At 44.4% G+C, this 17,068-nt stretch overlaps 1 protein-coding gene across 19 annotated transcripts in view; it reads left to right on the top strand.

Annotated features, from left to right (window-relative positions):
• mical3a (microtubule associated monooxygenase, calponin and LIM domain containing 3a) overlaps positions 1-16,051 on the top strand; it is a 157,213-nt gene extending 141,162 nt beyond the window's left edge. For 10 of the 19 annotated variants that reach the window (XM_052474788.1, XM_052474787.1, XM_052474792.1 and 7 more), the window contains 10 exons: positions 43-137; positions 264-416; positions 4,480-4,530; positions 5,686-5,793; positions 6,273-6,366; positions 7,359-7,412; positions 8,094-8,144; positions 13,140-13,239; positions 13,405-13,478; positions 13,683-16,051. In XM_052474788.1, coding sequence (XP_052330748.1) covers positions 43-137; positions 264-416; positions 4,480-4,530; positions 5,686-5,793; positions 6,273-6,366; positions 7,359-7,412; positions 8,094-8,144; positions 13,140-13,239; positions 13,405-13,478; positions 13,683-13,867 — 965 coding nt within the window. In that variant the 3' untranslated portion in view covers positions 13,868-16,051. Of the gene's footprint in view, positions 1-42; positions 138-263; positions 417-4,479; positions 4,531-5,685; positions 5,794-6,272; positions 6,367-7,358; positions 7,413-8,093; positions 8,145-10,853; positions 10,920-13,139; positions 13,240-13,404; positions 13,479-13,682 lie in introns of all 19 variants that reach the window. The other 9 variants (XM_052474796.1, XM_052474803.1, XM_052474799.1 and 6 more) reach the window with 7 other exon arrangements.
• The last annotated feature ends 1,017 nt before the right edge of the window (positions 16,052-17,068 follow it).

Genomic DNA, 17,068 nt, shown 5'->3' with positions numbered 1-17,068 from the left:
AAATAACAGTTAGTTATGCTGTCTTTGTTTTTTCCATTCCAGATTTGAAGTCGCGCAGAAACCTGAGCTTCTCTGAGGACTCGGATCTGTCATGTGATGATGTGCTGGAGAGGTCTTCTCAGAAGTCTAGGACAGACGTGAGTCATGCTTGTCACTCAGAGTTTTATCTTCATCCATCACCGGTTCACACTTGAAAACCTCACCCCAACTGTGGTCATTTTTTTGTGTTTTCATATGCTGTTTTAAATCCTTTATATTCCAAGCGGCATACGCACATCTTTGACCTAGTGTCAGGCATTCAGAAGGAAACGACAAAGGAGGAAAAAGCGGGGGAGAGAAAAGGGAAGAAAATAAGGGAGAGGGGAAAAGAAAGAGAAAGAGGTCGGGACCTTGATCGAATCATAGAGGAAGAGGAGGTACTACACTTGGTGCTACAGTGGGATGAATGCTTTTGAATTTCAAACAAGCATAACAATTCAAATGTTGAATGTAAATTACTATTCATTATTGGGTTATTTTCTGGTTAGAATCCCAGACGCCCTAACTCAACCTAAAACAGTTATAAAATGAATCAAGATAGGTCTGAAGATTTTTTGCCATTTTATTCTGTCTGCAAGCAAAGTAACAAACTATTAGTATATTATTGGTATTAATAGTAGGGATTGGTTGAAGTTAAATGAAAATCTCCATACCATCATATCAAAGCCAATATGACACCAATGTTGATGAAAATGGTCAACAACTCTTGTAGCTCCCTCCAGTAACCACGAGCACAACCGTTCCTTGATTTTAACTGGCGGCTTTATTCTGTAGTTTTAGTCAGAATTATCACCTTCCGTGATAATTATAAAGTAAATGAAAATACAGTTAAGCACACTCTTACAACCTTCTTATCTTACGAGTGACTTATTAGCTTGGTATAACTCTGAAGTGCTTACATACATGAACAGTTTAGCCGGCGCTATAACAGTATCAGATTAAACACATGAATAAAGGAAAAATACCTCATTGGCTGCTTATTACAGAAGGGAGGAAATCAAACTTCACACTTATTATTCCTGGCATGAATTCACACGTTATTCTTAATTATTATAACGTTACCGTCCTAAGATACACACTCCAACCTTTACGAACTACACCTGATGACATGAAAACTTAGCTAACACAGCGCGGGATTGCCTCCCCTCCAAAGGTGTGTTTCCCCGTTACAACAGTTAGCTACGTAGTTCCGCTTGTTTTATCATTTCCCACGCATAGCGAACACGTAAACAATTCAAACAAAAAACGACATAGACTTACAGGTTACTTGTCAGTTACAACTCTGCCTGTGTGAAGCTAGCCGCAATAAGGATTAGCCACAATAGTGTAATTTGCGATTCGCCTTTAAAATAAAAGACCGCAATTTGAAAGTTCAACAAAATACAATAATTTGTTAATTTGACATATAAATCAGTTGAAATCGCACGGTGGAAGTATTAGACTTTGTAATTGCATTGGGGGCATACTGACCGTGTACACAGAGTATACAAAACATTAAGAACACCTGCTCTTTCCATGATAGACTGACCAGGTGAATCCAAGTGAACGCTATGATCGATTATTGATGTCACTTGTTAAATCCACTTCAATCAGTGTAGATGAAGGGGAGGAGACAAGTTAAAGAAGGATTTTTAAGCCTCGAGACAATTGAGATTGATTGTGTGTGTCATTCAAAGGGTGAATATGCAAGACCAAAGATGTAGGTGCCTTTGAACAGGGTATGGTAGTATATGCCAGGTGCACCGGTTTGTGTCAAGACCTGCAACGCTGCTGGGTTTTTCACTCAACGGTTTCCTGTGTGTATCAAGAATGGTCCACCACCCGAAGGACATCCAGCCAACTTGACACAACTGTGGGAAGCATTGGAGTCAACATGGGCCATTTCGTCGCCTTGTAGATTCCATGCTCCGGTGAATTGAGGCTGTTCTGATGGCAAAAGGGGGGGTGCAACTCAATATAAGGAAGTTGTCCTTAATGTTTTGTACACTCTGTGTATATGCACTGTACAGCCTAACCTATGGATGTTGCACCCATGTAATGGAGTATCAGCCTACCCAGTGACACTCACAGAACTGTGTAGAGTTGACACAAACGGGCAGCCAGGGGAGACACCGGGACCGAGTTTGTGAAATCCTGATCAAGGACAGGAGTTAAATTGAATTAGTTTTACTTGTATCAGTGAACAGTCAAAATATGAAGTGTCTGGCAAATTCAAAATAGTTTAGTTCCGCAGCTGCTGCTGCACTGTATCTGTGGAGGTTTTATCCATTAGAATAGATGGAGCTCAGGGCCAGAGGCAAGCATTCCTCATGCTAACCTTTTTTAAACACTTTCCAAAACAACTCGTCGTTAATGTCTTGCCCACGGTTCTGATTTCAACAGACTCTGAACGTGTATCGGAGCCTCAATAGGCATGGCAAGCATGACTTCAGGCATGGCTCCAACACTGAATATGTCTGATAGTACAGCATAAAACGTGTTTTTAGCAACAACAACAAAATAACAATGTCCGTTAACAGTGGATCTTTTCACTACAAGGGATCTGGCCCTGTGACGCTCATTGAGGAACATCAGGGATCATTTATCCAGAATAGTCTCAATTAGTTTTGGTGTTCTGTGGTTTGTTTAGTGTTTGTTGTTTTTTAGAGACGTTGAGTAGTTTTAATGTCAGTTCTTTGGAGTGAAATAGTACCTTCTCACTGAAATAGGCAGTCTACTGTATGTAATTGTCACTTAGTTTTGTCTCAGACTGCTCTGCTAGTAGCAGTGCAGATTAATCTACACTTAACAAAAATATAAACGCAACATGTGAAGTGTTGGTCCCATTTTTCATTAGCTGAAATAAAAGATCCTAGAATTTTTCCATACCCACAAAATACTTATTTCTCTCATTCTGTGCGCAGATTCCTTTACATCCCTGTTAATGAGCATTTCTCTTTTGCCAAGATAATCCATCCACCTGACAGGTTTGGTGTATCAAGAAGCTGTTTAAACAGCATGATCATTACACAGGTGCAACGTGTGCTGGGGACAAAAAAAAGGCCACTCTTAAAACGTGCAGTTTTTGTCACACAACACAATGCCACAGATGTCTCAAGTTTTGAGGGAGCATGCAATTGGCATGCTGACTGCAGGATTGTCCACCAAAGCTGTTGCCAGATAATTGTAATGTTATCTTCTCTACTATAAGCTGCCCCCCAATGTCTTTTTAGAGAATTTGGCAGTATGTCCAACAAGGCCTCAAAATCGCAGACCATATGTATGGTGTCGTCTGGGAGCGGTTAGTTGATGTCAACGTTGTAAACGGAGTGCCCCATGGTGGCGTTTGAGTTATGGTATGGGCAGGCGTAAGCTGTGGACAACAAACACAATTGCATGTTATCGATGGCAATTTGAATGCACAGAGATACCGTGACGAGATCCTGAGGTCCATTGTCGTGTCATTTACCCGCCGCCATCGCCCCATTTACCCGCTGCCATCGCCCCATTTCCCCGCTGCCATCGCCCCATTTCCCCGCTGCCATCGCCCCATTTCCCCGCTGCCATCGCCCCATTTCCCCGCTGCCATCGCCCCATTTCCCCGCCGCCATCGCCCCATTTACCCGCCGCCATCGCCCCATTTACCCGCCGCCATCGCCCCATTTACCCGCCGCCATCGCCCCATTTACCCGCCGCCATCGCCCCATTTACCCGCCGCCATCGCCCCATTTACCCGCCGCCATCGCCCCATTTACCCGCCTCCATCGCCCCATTTACCCGCCTCCATCGCCCCATTTACCTGCCGCCATCACCAAATGTCCGTTCCTCCGTGGCCTGCGTATTCACCAGACATGTCACTCATGGAGCATGTTTAGGATGCTCTGGATCGGCGTGTACGACAATGTTTTCCAGTTCCCGCCAATATCCAGCAATTTGACACAGCTTTTGAAGAGGAGTGGGACAACATTCCACAGGCCTTAAACAACAGCCTGATTAACTCTTTGGGAAGATGTGTCACGCTGCATGAGGAAAATGGTGGTCGCACCAGATACCCCCAAATCTGTATTCCCAGTCGTGAAAATCCATAGATTAGGGCTTAATTCATTTATTTAAATTGACTGATTTCCTGATATGAACTGTTATTCAAATCTTTGAAGTTGTTGCTTTTATATTTTAGTTCAGTATATTTTGGAGCAAAGTCTTCTCATGAATACAATCAGCTGTTTTGCGTCAATGTTTTCTTCACGTTGTCTCTGGACCACTTGGGTATCTATTGTAAATACAAATGATTTGAGTTCAATGTTTGATGAATAATTCATGGTAGAAATGTAGATTCACCACTCATCACTGCACCCTCATCTTTCTGTTGATGGGGGCTTTTAACATTGCCTGTTTGATTGTACCCATTTAATCATTCCATTTGTTTGTTTTATTTTTTCTGTTTGTTTTGTTTTCCCCAAGTCTGTTTATGTCCCTCACGCATTGGCGTTCAAGAGAGCGTACGCCACCAAGGTAGTGTGTACACACATGTCCATTGGCCCACGTCATATTACCCCAGCGCATGCGCCAACCGTTGCACTACTACCCTAACCATCTACGTCCATTTTGCCACAGTGGCCACCGTGACCGCATAACTAACCATTACTCTTCAGATGCATGCCACAGCGCCCTCACCCTCTGCTGGAGGTCCAAACTACTGCAGTCCTCAGTCTTCGGGTCTCAATGAATGACAACTTTTCAATATGCCTACCCTGTTCCTCTGTCTGCTCCAGTCTGTTGTCCATCACCTTATCTTTTGTCTCTACTGGTCTGATGTTAACCCACTGTTCTCCAGCGCTGCTGTCAGATCCACTTGGATTCTAGCTACCTCTCCTTGTTGCAGTCTGCTCCTTTTCTATACCACTATCTCTTTTCCTCGATCACTCCAGTTAAAAAATAAAAAAAAGATTAAATGTTTCATTTGTATTAATACTTTTTTCCCCCCACTCCAAATTCAAATGTTTATTGCATAAAAGTAAGAGCTAAAAGAGGACAAGAACCTCGTTAAACGTACATAGACCAACTCATAAAATGTGTTGGAAAATGTTCCATACATTTCTGATAATTTATAGGCTTGTAGACTGGGGAAATATTGCGAGTTGGAGAAGTGATAGAAGGAAATCTAAGGTATATCATATATTTGTAGTTTTGTCTGTTCAGTTTGGATTGTGTGTTGTGAACTTCAGCTTGTACTAGAGCAGATTGTGGTAGCTGCCCCGTCTATAAGATCCCTGTAGTTAGTCTTACCCTTTGAGCCCTGTCCTAATTATGCCATTTCTAGAATTGGCGAGCTCTTCTCGTACTCTCAATGGTAGACTTTGGTATAAGTGATTGCCACCTCCCAGAAAGAAACACCAGTTTTCTATTTAATTCCACTGTGGAGGAGGAGAGCTATCATTCTCTGGTGTTTTCCTGCGATGTCATAGATTGTTGATTACATTAGACCATATCAGTCACCCCTGTAAGCGCTCGCTGGACTCTTCACTGTAGAAAATGATCTGTGAATGTTCTTTGAACGTTCTGTGAACAGAGCAGTTCCACTGTCCTGTCTTGTGAAGGGCCTAGTTCCCACAGAGCTGGATGGGCCATCAGTCAAAGGCCTCTGACATGGTTGTAATGCTGTTTCAGAAAACCTACACAGAGGAGGAGCTCAATGCCAAGCTGACACGTAGGGTACAGAAAGCTGCCCGGCGACAGGCCAAGCAGGAGGAGCTGAAGAGACTGCACAGAGCCCAGGTAAGCAGCCAATAGGATATTTTGTGTTCGTGGGGGGGGGGACTTTGTGGGTGGATTAAGTAACTTGTGTATGAGTCCACACTGCACAGGAGTGTTTAACCGGTGAACCAAGACCGCTGTGAATTATGAATGATTTTAGCAAGCCCCAATTTGATGTCTTTGAAGATCATCAAAACAGAACTCCCATGCAGAGATCAAGACAATACTAATTAGCTATGCATCCTCGGTGTTGCCGCTCATGAATATTTGATAAGACAAAAAGTAAGCCTATTTATAGAAGAACAAAAACGGATCCAACTTTGAGACGGTAATTATTAAAAGGGTTTCAGACACGACCTTTAAACTCTTCTCATACAAAAAAACATTTTGCCTATTGGAACTGTGTCGGTTCAATCAAATATTTTGGATCTGTGGGCTATGAGAGACTCTCCCAGACCGTGTATGTGTGTGTGTTCTGAATTGTTTGTTTCCTCCTTCAGACCATCCAGAGGCAGCTGGAGCAGGTGGAGGAGAAACAGAGACAGCTGGAGGAGAGGGGTGTGGCTGTGGAGAAAGCCCTGCGAGGGGAAGCAGGTATATATCTGTCACTCTTATGTCTTCTTATTCTGATTGAGTTACATACCTCAAGGGCCCGCCCGTGGGGTGTGGTCATGCATTTTAAATGTTGGGATTGGGGAAAGAGTTTGGAGATGTTCATTCAGTTTGTTGATGTACGAGTGTCCTAGTTGGGCGGAGATGACGCTCTTCAACAATATGTTGATGAATATATTCATCTCTATTTTACAATTCTATATGTTATATGCTACTATACGCTGCTTGTATACTAAATACATTCTGGTTATGCAAGTACAGATTTGACTGTTTGCCCTCTAAATCAACTCAACCACTCTCAAACGCTGTTACTGAGGGTTTCTTGACCGTGTAACAATGTTCCTCGAAACATCCCTTTTACGTAATAAAAGTGGTTTTGATAGCAGCAGACTAGACTTCTAAAAGATATGCTTTTCACAAACCCAGTCACCCAGGTTTTGCAATGAATGAAAGTATGTGTTAAATGTATAGAAATCCTACTCTCGGATATGCAGTGTCTGCGGTATCTGTTACTCTGAAGCGATGCATTCAAACCGTGCAAGACAAGGGACTATCACAGACATCTGTACTTTCGCTCGGTGAAGAAGTCGTTACTGTAGAACATGACACGATACAATGCTAACCCAGCTTTAGGAGGGTTTCAATGCATGTAAAGTATAGCATAGCTAGAACAGAATCGGTCACTTTTCGAGGGATACATTTGAGTCTCAATATAATCTCTAAATACTTAATCTACATGATGCTTGCTGAATACGACACAAGCTGGCGAATGCTTTCTTATAAAATAGCTATGGTGATTTTCTACACCCCCAAGGATGAGACCAATTGAATGACAACCTTGAGGTGGAGGAGTCGATCTTGATTGGTCATTGTGCTTATTTTACTAAAACCTTTTTCCCCCCCATCAAATTTCTCTCAAATTGACTGTTTCTCTCAAATTGACTTTAACCTCTCTATTGTCTACTCTTTTAAAGGATTGTATAAAGGGACTTATTGTACTATACCAAAACAACACAAAAGACGATCAGGTATTAGACTCACTGTAGTTTAACACAAGACCCGTACTGTACATGCCATTAGTGGTGACACTGCAACAGTCTTCCATCTCTGAACATTTGATCTTTGTACTCTCATTTATTTTCTGTCGGTCATCGTCTTGAGCTGCATGCGATTAGGAGGATGTCTGTTTCAACATAGATTTGTGTGTGCTCACACTGGATGTGGTTGTCCACATAGCCTCTTTCTAGAAGGGTTCATATGCGCCAAGATTGAGTTGAATTTTGCCCCAAACGGCTTCCATATCGTGCAACATTGTGTTTTATCTGTTGGTATGGTCAATAATCAAAAGTGGGGATACTTACAAGAAATTTGAACCCACCAACCCTTTGGGTTATATCACAATGACTCTCCAGAGCTGGTGTTGCCTCCTACACACACTGTTCATAACTTGTACACAGAGGCAGTACCCAGCCATACAGCAAATCTATGTAGCCATCCTGTCATTACGGAAAATGCCATGTAGTACAAGCCAATATGTGTACTTGACTGCATTTGTTTTGTGGTGAGTACTTGGGTGTATGTTGTAGTGTGTGTGTGAATGTGACGTGTATGCAATCACATGCATGACCCTGTTGTTGCAGATTGGTGTAGCCCAGTGGTGGCTGTGTGTGTGTACAATAACTCGTATCTCTAATATATCCCTGTTGTAGACTATTGGGGAGAGTCTAATTACAGTGAAATCCTGGACTTGCATCTGGGCGGTATGTATTTCAAATCTGTCGCTTCCAACTAACTAACAGCTAACCCACCTATTTGTCTTCCCCCAGCTATGCTACCGGTCTGAAGCTTGTTTCCTCTTAGCTACGTCCCCTGCTGCTGCAGTAGCCGACTCACCCTCTGACCCCTTCAGTTGTACTTCCAGCACACACAGTCCGAAAGATCACACACGTATCTCGTCTTCTTAAGATAGTCTGATCATTTTCAAAGCCTCTTTGAACATTGTAACGTTAACGCCACTGCATTGATGACATCATATGATTTTACGGCGGTGGTAAACGTCAACGCCTTTATGCTTTGTGTACAAGTTAATGATCACATCGACAAAATACCCAACTGGAAAGTAGTGCAGCCCTGCCTCTTACTGACCACTAAACTCCTAACTAAACCCATGGCCTGGCCCTTGACTAGCCCCTAGCCCATCCCTACTACCTTAGAGCTGTGTGCTGTGGTACTAAATCCATCCCTGTAGTCCCAGCTCTGGTGCCACTGCTCCTCGGCCTCTACCATACCTGCCCCGTTTCATAACTCCCTGTACTGTACGTGTCCGTGCTGAAAGGCACCCGGTTCCCTATATAGTGCACTACTTTTGAACAGGGCCCCATATGGTGCATTACAGTTTACCAGGGCACATAGGGCGTTGGGCCCTGGTCAAAAATAGTGCACCACACAGGGCCATAGGGCTCTGGTCAAAATAAGTGCACTACATGGGGAATAGGGTGCCATTTGGGACACAACCTGTGATTGTCCAACAGAGTCTCCGTCTTATTGACCCAGGGTGGATGTGGTGTGTGTCCGTCCGACTGTTGGACTGTTATTCTCTCTGTGATGCTGCTGTCCAGCCATGTTGTCGTTGTCCCCACCCATTAGACAGGAGATGGTGTGGAGTGTTGTAACACCGGGAAATATCTATCTGGCCATTGTCCCCCCCGATTTTAATATGATCACATTCATGAATTTCATGCCCCCTTTGACGATTGTTCTTCACATTCTCACTTTGTGGTTTTATCGTGCCTCGGTTCAATTGCATGCCACCATCATAAATGTTTAGTTTCTTGAGATAAGGAATCCATTGCACAGAAGGTAAGTATTTCTGGAAGACACCATTGACACTTGGTTTGATCCTCCAAACTGAATTCCGTGGTCTAGCTTTTGGGCTGTGTGGAGGAGAAGGTGTGCATGGCCTGCATTCTGCAGGTTGGGGCTGGTCTGGTACAGTGTTGGCCTGTCTGGTAAAGTGATGTGGGCTGGCAATCCATCGGACTGGCTCTGGCTGAGTCGTGCTCCACGACACAGGCTGTTGTGAGAAGCAGCATGGCTGTGCTGTGTGTGTAGTAGCCCTGCAGGGGGTGCTAAAAGCTAGCGAACAAAACTGTCATGCTCTCGCTTTTGGCCAGCAGGGTTGACTGCAGCGACACATCTTGTCTATCACTCCATTTATGACCATAATCACCTCCAGTAGGCATGCTAGTTTCACATTCCTCTGATTCTCAATGATTTGTAAATTCATATACATGTTCTGTTACATAACTTTGATTTCATGATGAGGTGCGAGGCAGAAGAAATCCGCTCTAAAATCTGCCAGCAGTGAGTGTATAAGCGATAGCCTTTCTTGTTTGAGTCGAGAGTTACGATGATTCTACATGGTAGTTCTTCCGACATATCCTCCTCCTATCCTCTGTGATAGTCCCTTGTGGTTCAATTTCCCAGCATTCCATTCTCTCCCAGCTCTTTCACCCCAGGTCTCAGACTTTTCAGTACATTGTGTGAGTTTCCTGTCTGTATCGGTGTGTGACAGTCGATAACACCATCCCTCCTCTTCACGTGTCCTATCAAGATCCTTCCCATTGTGTGTTCCTGGGATAGAAGGCTCTTCCTTGTTGAGAAAATTCAATTATTTTTGTCTATTTTCCACTTTACTAACTCTACTATATCCAGCAGATAGTATGAACTCGTTTTCTGTGAGAACATTCTCATAGAGGTTCACATGCATATCTACGAAATGCTAATTTGCACTTCAAAATAGCCGCAATAGCGTCAAAAAATACAAGTTATGTTTACCTGGAAGAGCTGAAATATTTTCAAGGATGGAATAATGAAGTCATCTGAGCGGGAAATATTTATTTTCTATTTCTGTAAACCTTCGAGTGATGATGAATATAAAGCTGTTTTTATTTGGATGAATCCAATTTGCAGAGCATTGTCAACACATCACACAACATTGATGTTGCAAAAGCTCCTGTATAGCACCATAGAACTCTGTGGACACAATACTGTCTTGCTGAGTTTGAGGGGTATTATTCAGATGAAAGAAGATTATTTTCCCTCCCGTTCTCTAGCCTTTTGTTTTTACTCTCCCTCCCTCCCTCCCTCCCTCCCTCCCTCCCTCCCTCCCTCCCTCCCTCCCTCCCTCCCTCCCTCCCTCCCTCCCTCCCTCCCTCCCTCCCTCCCTCCCTCCCTCCCTCCCTCCACACAACTGATCTCTCTCACCTCCTCTCTCAAGGTGTTTTTAGTTCTCCCCCTAGTGCTCTCACTCTTTTAGATTTTTATCCTCACTGTTGTTTCTTCCTCACCTTCCCCCCTCCTTCACTTCCTCTCACGCTTTATGCCCTCTACACTTTCTTCTCTGTGTCTATCACCTCTTCTTCCACTCTTCCACTCCTTGGCACTCTTTCACCACGTTGTGGAAGTAGTTGAGCCTTTTGTCGGGACCCCTCGCCGAAGACCTATCTCCTTCTGCCCCTGCTGTTCCCCTGAAGGTAACGTAATCTATTGCCTCCGCTGCATCCGGTTGCTGCGGGTTACCATGGCAACCGACCACCAGGATCCAGAGCCGGGCTCCTCCCGCCTGGTCTCCTTCTCCTCCTCCTCACCCTCTGTGTGCCCGGGCTCAGTAGATTTCCTCATGTCACCGTTGTGTATCTGCCATAGTCGTATCACACTACATTCAACAGTACAGTACACACTGTTATGTAGATATTTGGGAACTTGCTGGAACGGTGTAGAACATAAGGACAGGACATGTCTATGCTACTGATGTACTTTTGGTTTGTTGAGCTAAGGATACTCAGAAACCTAGTTCACATTGCCAACAATAGTACTTTTAAAAGGTTTATATAGTGACTGTCATGAAACAACCATATATACATTGACGTTTCCATAGACCCTCTCCCAGATGATCTTGCCCTTGAGTTTAACAGTCTCAGGCAGAACATGGGTCAAAGCCCTCAACCCTAGTAAACAACTATCGTACACACCTTTTTCCATCATTCTAAGTAGCTGCAGCTAAAAACAAAAGCTAAAGGGGAAACCTCCTCTACTTCAGTGTGAAGTGTTTAATCAACAGCATGTCCTCTATTTGCTGTAAAACTAATGGACATTTGTACGACTGAATGGTCTAGACTCTCTATAGTGCGTGAAGGCTGTCAGACAGCCTCTGTCCCTCGACTATAGTGTGTTGCAACTCGACCGTGTGTGACGAGGTTGTGGGAAAGAAAACGAAATACCTACGCCTGACACGTCTGTTTTGCATATTCTACCAACATACAGATTAGAAGATACGTGGAACTTCTTGAGAAGCCTGCTGATCAATGTAGCAAACAAAACATGCCTGTGTGTGTTCTGTGCGATCGGGTTTTCAGGCTGGTGTGTTTTTATTGCTAATTCTGTGGTTCTTCTCTCCTGTGTTCTGGGAACCTGGGCTGAGGGTGGTGGTGGACGAGGCGCAAAGAGAGAGGGAGAGAAAAGCAAGCACATTTTTGGATAAGTTAGCATATCCACCTGTTTCCATCTCTTCTTTGTCCTGTCTGAGGAACCCTGCTTTGCTTCTCTCTGTCCTTGTCTGTTAATCAGCGAAAGCCGGCAGCAGCACCCAAGAGCACAGCCATTCGATTTTTGTGTGTACTGTGTTTTTCCTTTTCGTTTTGCAAGAGACTCAACCACTCCAGCTAAGTACGTCATGCTGCATCAATGGTTTGCCCCCCCCCAGTGTCTCATTGAAACCGCTTGGCTCCACCTGCGTGCGACAGATAGCATAGCATGGACTGGCCGCCTTTACAGTGGCACAAGGAAAAAGGTTCTGCGGCCCCTGGCTGCAGTAATGCATGCCAAATGCCAGTAGAGGCATCCCTCTCAGGCAGACCTAATAGGAGAGTGTGATAGCTTCACTATTGGTCGAAATGACAGATCGGCGTCACCATTTGACCCAGTTGAAGCTGTAGGGAGTATGAAATAATTCATAACATGGGTGTTATGAAACCACTCCGCATAAATAGGAACCCGACAAAATCCTTTATTTCTGCTGGTGGTTCATTGTTGCATGTAGGGATGTCGAACTTCCATTGAGATAGAACACCAGAATAGTTGTATCTCTGTGTAAAAAGTCCATAGGTTCCATGGGTACAATGTGGTGGAATAGCCAGGTTTTCTACTCCCTACCTATGGCCCTCTCTGTAAGGGACACACACACACTGGTAGGAGACGTCCATTGCTCTGAACATACAGTGGTCCTCTGTAGGACAGTTGGTAGAGCATGGCGTTTCCAACGCCAGGGTAGTGTGTTTGATTCCCAGGACCACCCGAATGAGAAAAATGTATGCAGGCATGACTGTAAGTTGCTTTGGATAAAAGCATCTGCTAAATGCCATTTATTACTATTATTATTACTATATCATAGTACAGTAGCAGGGGTGTCTGTCTCAGAAATCCAGATTGAGTGACACACAAATTCTCAACTTTGCAACACCCAAAGTTGAAATATCCTCCACGCCATCTTCTGTGAGCCGTACGGCCAGACCATCCTGACCCCTGCTCAACAGTCCGGTCAATCATACCCACCACATCATCCATTCCCATTACAAAGACATCTTGGCTTGGCTGTCAATGCGTTGCCCGTGTCGGTGTCTGCATCAGAACCACCTAGAGCTTCCTCTGCCCTGCCGTTTCCCTCACTCCCCTTTCCGTGTTGCTGCTTCTTCCAGGGATGGGGAAAAAGGACGACCCCAAGCTCATGCAGGAGTGGTTCAAACTGGTGCAGGAGAAAAACGCCCTGGTGCGATACGAATCTGAGCTGATGATATTGTGAGTTGACCATTGATATCCTTTGTTATAGGCCTACTGAATGTTAACTCTGCATCCAAACACGCTACTGTAACAAAAAGTAGACCGACATCATTTAGACTTCAGACATAATACAGGTCCACGGGTGTAATAGTTGGGCCGTAAGTCTGTCTTTCTGTCCCCCAGTGCACGAGAACTGGAGCTGGAGGATCGTCAGAGTCGACTGCAGCAGGACCTGAGGGAGCGCATGGCAATTGAAGGTGAGGATCGGCATTTTTCAATTCAATACATCTTTATTGTACCCAAAGGGCAATTTGTGTGCAGCATAAAAAAACATGGAAAAGCGGGACAATGTGAAAAAACATCCATGGTTTCATCAAATTTCAGTGAGACTCCTTTCACTTTCCTCTCCACATGTGAGCTCCTGACTTATCTGTCCCTCTTTCTCTCTTTATCATCCTCAGACCACCTGAAGACGGAGGTGGAGCTGGCGCAGGAGAAGCACATCCTGAATGAGATGCTGGAGGTGGTGGAGCAGAGAGACTCCCTGGTAGCCCTCCTGGAGGAGCAGAGGCTCAGGGAGAAGGAGGAGGATAAGGACCTGGAGTCTGTCATGCTCTCGAAGGGTTTCAACCTCAACTGGGCCTGACACTAGAGGCACCATCCACCCCCACTCAGATAATACACTACCCCTCCCCTGTGTCAGGGCTCAGTGAAGACCTAAATCACGGTTCCATGCGTACAGAACGGAGTTGTCCTTTCACGGCCCTTCTGTTGGCGAATGTGCGCAGAGTTGTCCTATCATGGCTCCGCTGTTGGAGCAGTCTAAAATGTTTACATATCTACTCTGCCACCAGGCAGGCATCATTACCTAGTGATATCTCACCTCACGGTGGGAGGAGCAACTACAGCCTGGACTTTCTCAAAACCTCAGAAGGTCTTTTGACGTGATTCTCCAGAACGGGGAACTTACCTCCTCTAGGAAGAATGTTTTTATTTTTTATTTCTTTTAATCTCGATCACACAAAGGGAAGAAAGAGGTTTGGTCCTGCTGATGTAAAGGAATTCAATATATGATACCGGTTTCTATATATTGAATGTGCATAACACGAAACATTAAAGAAGCTGTGGTTTTAGATGAGGGTAGGCCCTTTATCTATCGATTATTAGAGTTTCTGTAGAAAGGGGAGGAGTGGACCGAAGCCTCTGGTCTCTCTCATCCTAACCTCATGACATCCTCTGCCATTGTGAATGCTGACTGAGGGAGGGACATCCTCTGCATAAGCTGGCTTTCTCTCCAATTACACAGTGGCTTCCATGTTCTGAGGAGCCAATGAGGATCACACTCTAAAAGGCCTGTCATTTTTTTGCACAGAGATTCACACTAAGAGTCAACGTTAAGGATCATTGGAATCTGGTCACTTAGTCGTTTTCAATTGTGTATTTATTAGCGTTGTTTTTACAAAGAACCTGAATGAACTGTTTTTGGTATTTTCGTTCATGGAAGAGAGTGCCTGAACTGGTGGCTCAACAGAATGCACTTGTGCTCTCTTTATGACATTGACAGCAAGGAAACTAACGGAAAACTCCATCACCCAGAAGCCAGTGCGTGTCAGGACTGTATGCTGCTGCAGACTCATAAAGAAACATATCATGTGTTAAAGTGCACGTTTTGTCATTGCAGCTGACTTTAAAGGCGAGTCAGGACTGACTGATCTACAAATCACCTTGCATCATAAATAACTACTCAATATTATTTGTAGCTCAGTCAGTCACTATTTACCCATGATACATCACGGTTTTGATGCTCTAACCTGTAGCATAGATTAATTGACACATGCACACTTCAGCAAGCAACCCACTTGACACATCTCTTAGGTGATAATGTGTCCTTCTCCATACGATGCCTTTCCCTGTATATCACATAAAAATGTCAGTTTATATAATCAGTTGCCCTTATTCAATACTAATTGGCATATACTGTACCGTGAAATATCCTCAGTGTAGATGAAATGTTAAAAAGAGAAAGCAGTCGAGTTAGTTTGATCTCAGAAGAGGCCGTGTCTTATTGGACACAGTATATCGTGTTATCATCATAATACCAGAAGTGAACTGACACGTCACTAACTGGTGTCACAGTACAGTTGTGTCAGTGAATATTTTGCAATATCAAAGGGGATAAACCACAGAACTCAAACACAGCCTCTGGCTTCGCTATCCCTGGGGCTGAGGTATATGACCTGCTTTGGAGCAAAATGCCTTTTTCATTTGTTTTAATATTTTACAGTTTTCTTTTGAGTTTCAAACTTGTATGTATCCCACCAGGGTACATTTGAACATTTCGTTAATCCTTTTTATACAACTACAGGTCGCCAAACAGCAGTCATGAGTAGAAGTGGAGACACGAGGCTGCTCTACTGCTCGAAGTAAACCGCTTCTATTCAGTCACAGGAGCATGTACATTTGTTTGTCATACGAACCTACTGGCCTTTCTGCCAAACTGTAAACCTTTGGTTGGTCACCGTTTTTGTTGTTGTTGCTGTATAGAGTTACACACCGTGAGAATATGTGTAAGAATTCAACGGAGCTGTGAATAGATTAAAAAAAGTTACATTTCAAGGCTTGGTGTTTTAGATGGTGTGTGATACGTTTGACAGATTGTATTGATATTTATTAACATGTGTGCAAAAATGTATCATATGTAAAGAAAAATGAATCCTAATTTTTAAAACACATGGCAGATATGTAAATGCTTATTCATGTAGCGAAAATGCATAGAGTGTTGGATGTATGCTGAAACGGCAATAAAACCATGCAGTTATTTTAAAAAGTATGTTGTCTCTTTTTATGAGTACCGTAATTTCCGGACTATAAGCCGCTACTTTATTCCCACACTTTGAACCTCGCGGTTTATACAACGACGCGGCAAATTTATGGATTTTTCCCGCTTTCACAAGATTCATGCCGCCAAAAAACTGAGCACCGTCACATAATGTGACGTAAATTAAGCTCGCTCAAACTTCCCATCATTCTGATTACAGTAGTAATTTTGTCACCCTCATCATGGCAAAGACAGAGAAATGCATATGATGCAGCTTTCAAGTTGAAGGCAATAAATCTGGCTGTTGGAAAAGGAAATAGAGCTGCTGCATGGGATCTTGGCCTTAATGAGTCGATGATAAGACGTTGGAAACAGCAGCGTGAGGAACTGACTCAGTGCAGAAAGACAACAAAAGCTTTCAGAGGGAAGAAAAGCAGATGGCCCAAAGTATTTGCAGCCACTCGACATCAGTGTAAATTGTGCATTTAAGGTGGCGCTCCTTGTTCAGTGGGAGGCTTGGATGACAAGTGGGGAGAAATCCTTCACTAAAACGGGCCGCAGGCGAAGAGCAACTTATGGTAAAGTCTGCCAGTGGGTCCTGACAGCGTGGAGCATTGTCAAAAAATCCACTATCAACGGGTTTGGAAAGGCTGGACTGCTGCTAGTTGAAGGGGCGGCTGGACTGCTGCGTGTTGAAGGGGCGGCTGGACTGCTGCGTGTTGAAGGGGCAGCTGGACTGCTGCGTGTTGAAGGGGCAGCTGGACTGCTGCGTGTTGAAGGGGCGGCTGGACTGCTGCGTGTTGAAGGGGCGGCTGGACTGCTGCGTGTTGAAGGGGCAGCTGGACTGCTGCGTGTTGAAGGGGCAGCTGGACTGCTGCGTGTTGAAGGGGCGGCTGGACTGCTGCGTGTTGAAGGGGCGGCTGGACTGCTGCGTGTTGAAGGGGCGGCTGGACTGCTGCGTGTTGAAGGGGCGGCTGGACTGCTGCGTGTTGAAGGGGCGGCTGGACTGCTGCGTGTTGAAGGGGCAGC

The sequence above is a fragment of the Oncorhynchus keta genome, chromosome 22 (genome assembly GCF_023373465.1).
Source record: "Oncorhynchus keta strain PuntledgeMale-10-30-2019 chromosome 22, Oket_V2, whole genome shotgun sequence".
Classification (NCBI taxonomy): Eukaryota; Metazoa; Chordata; class Actinopteri; order Salmoniformes; family Salmonidae; genus Oncorhynchus; species Oncorhynchus keta.
The sequence above is the reverse complement of the archived record's forward strand: the minus strand, read 5'-3'. Positions and strand labels throughout refer to the sequence as shown.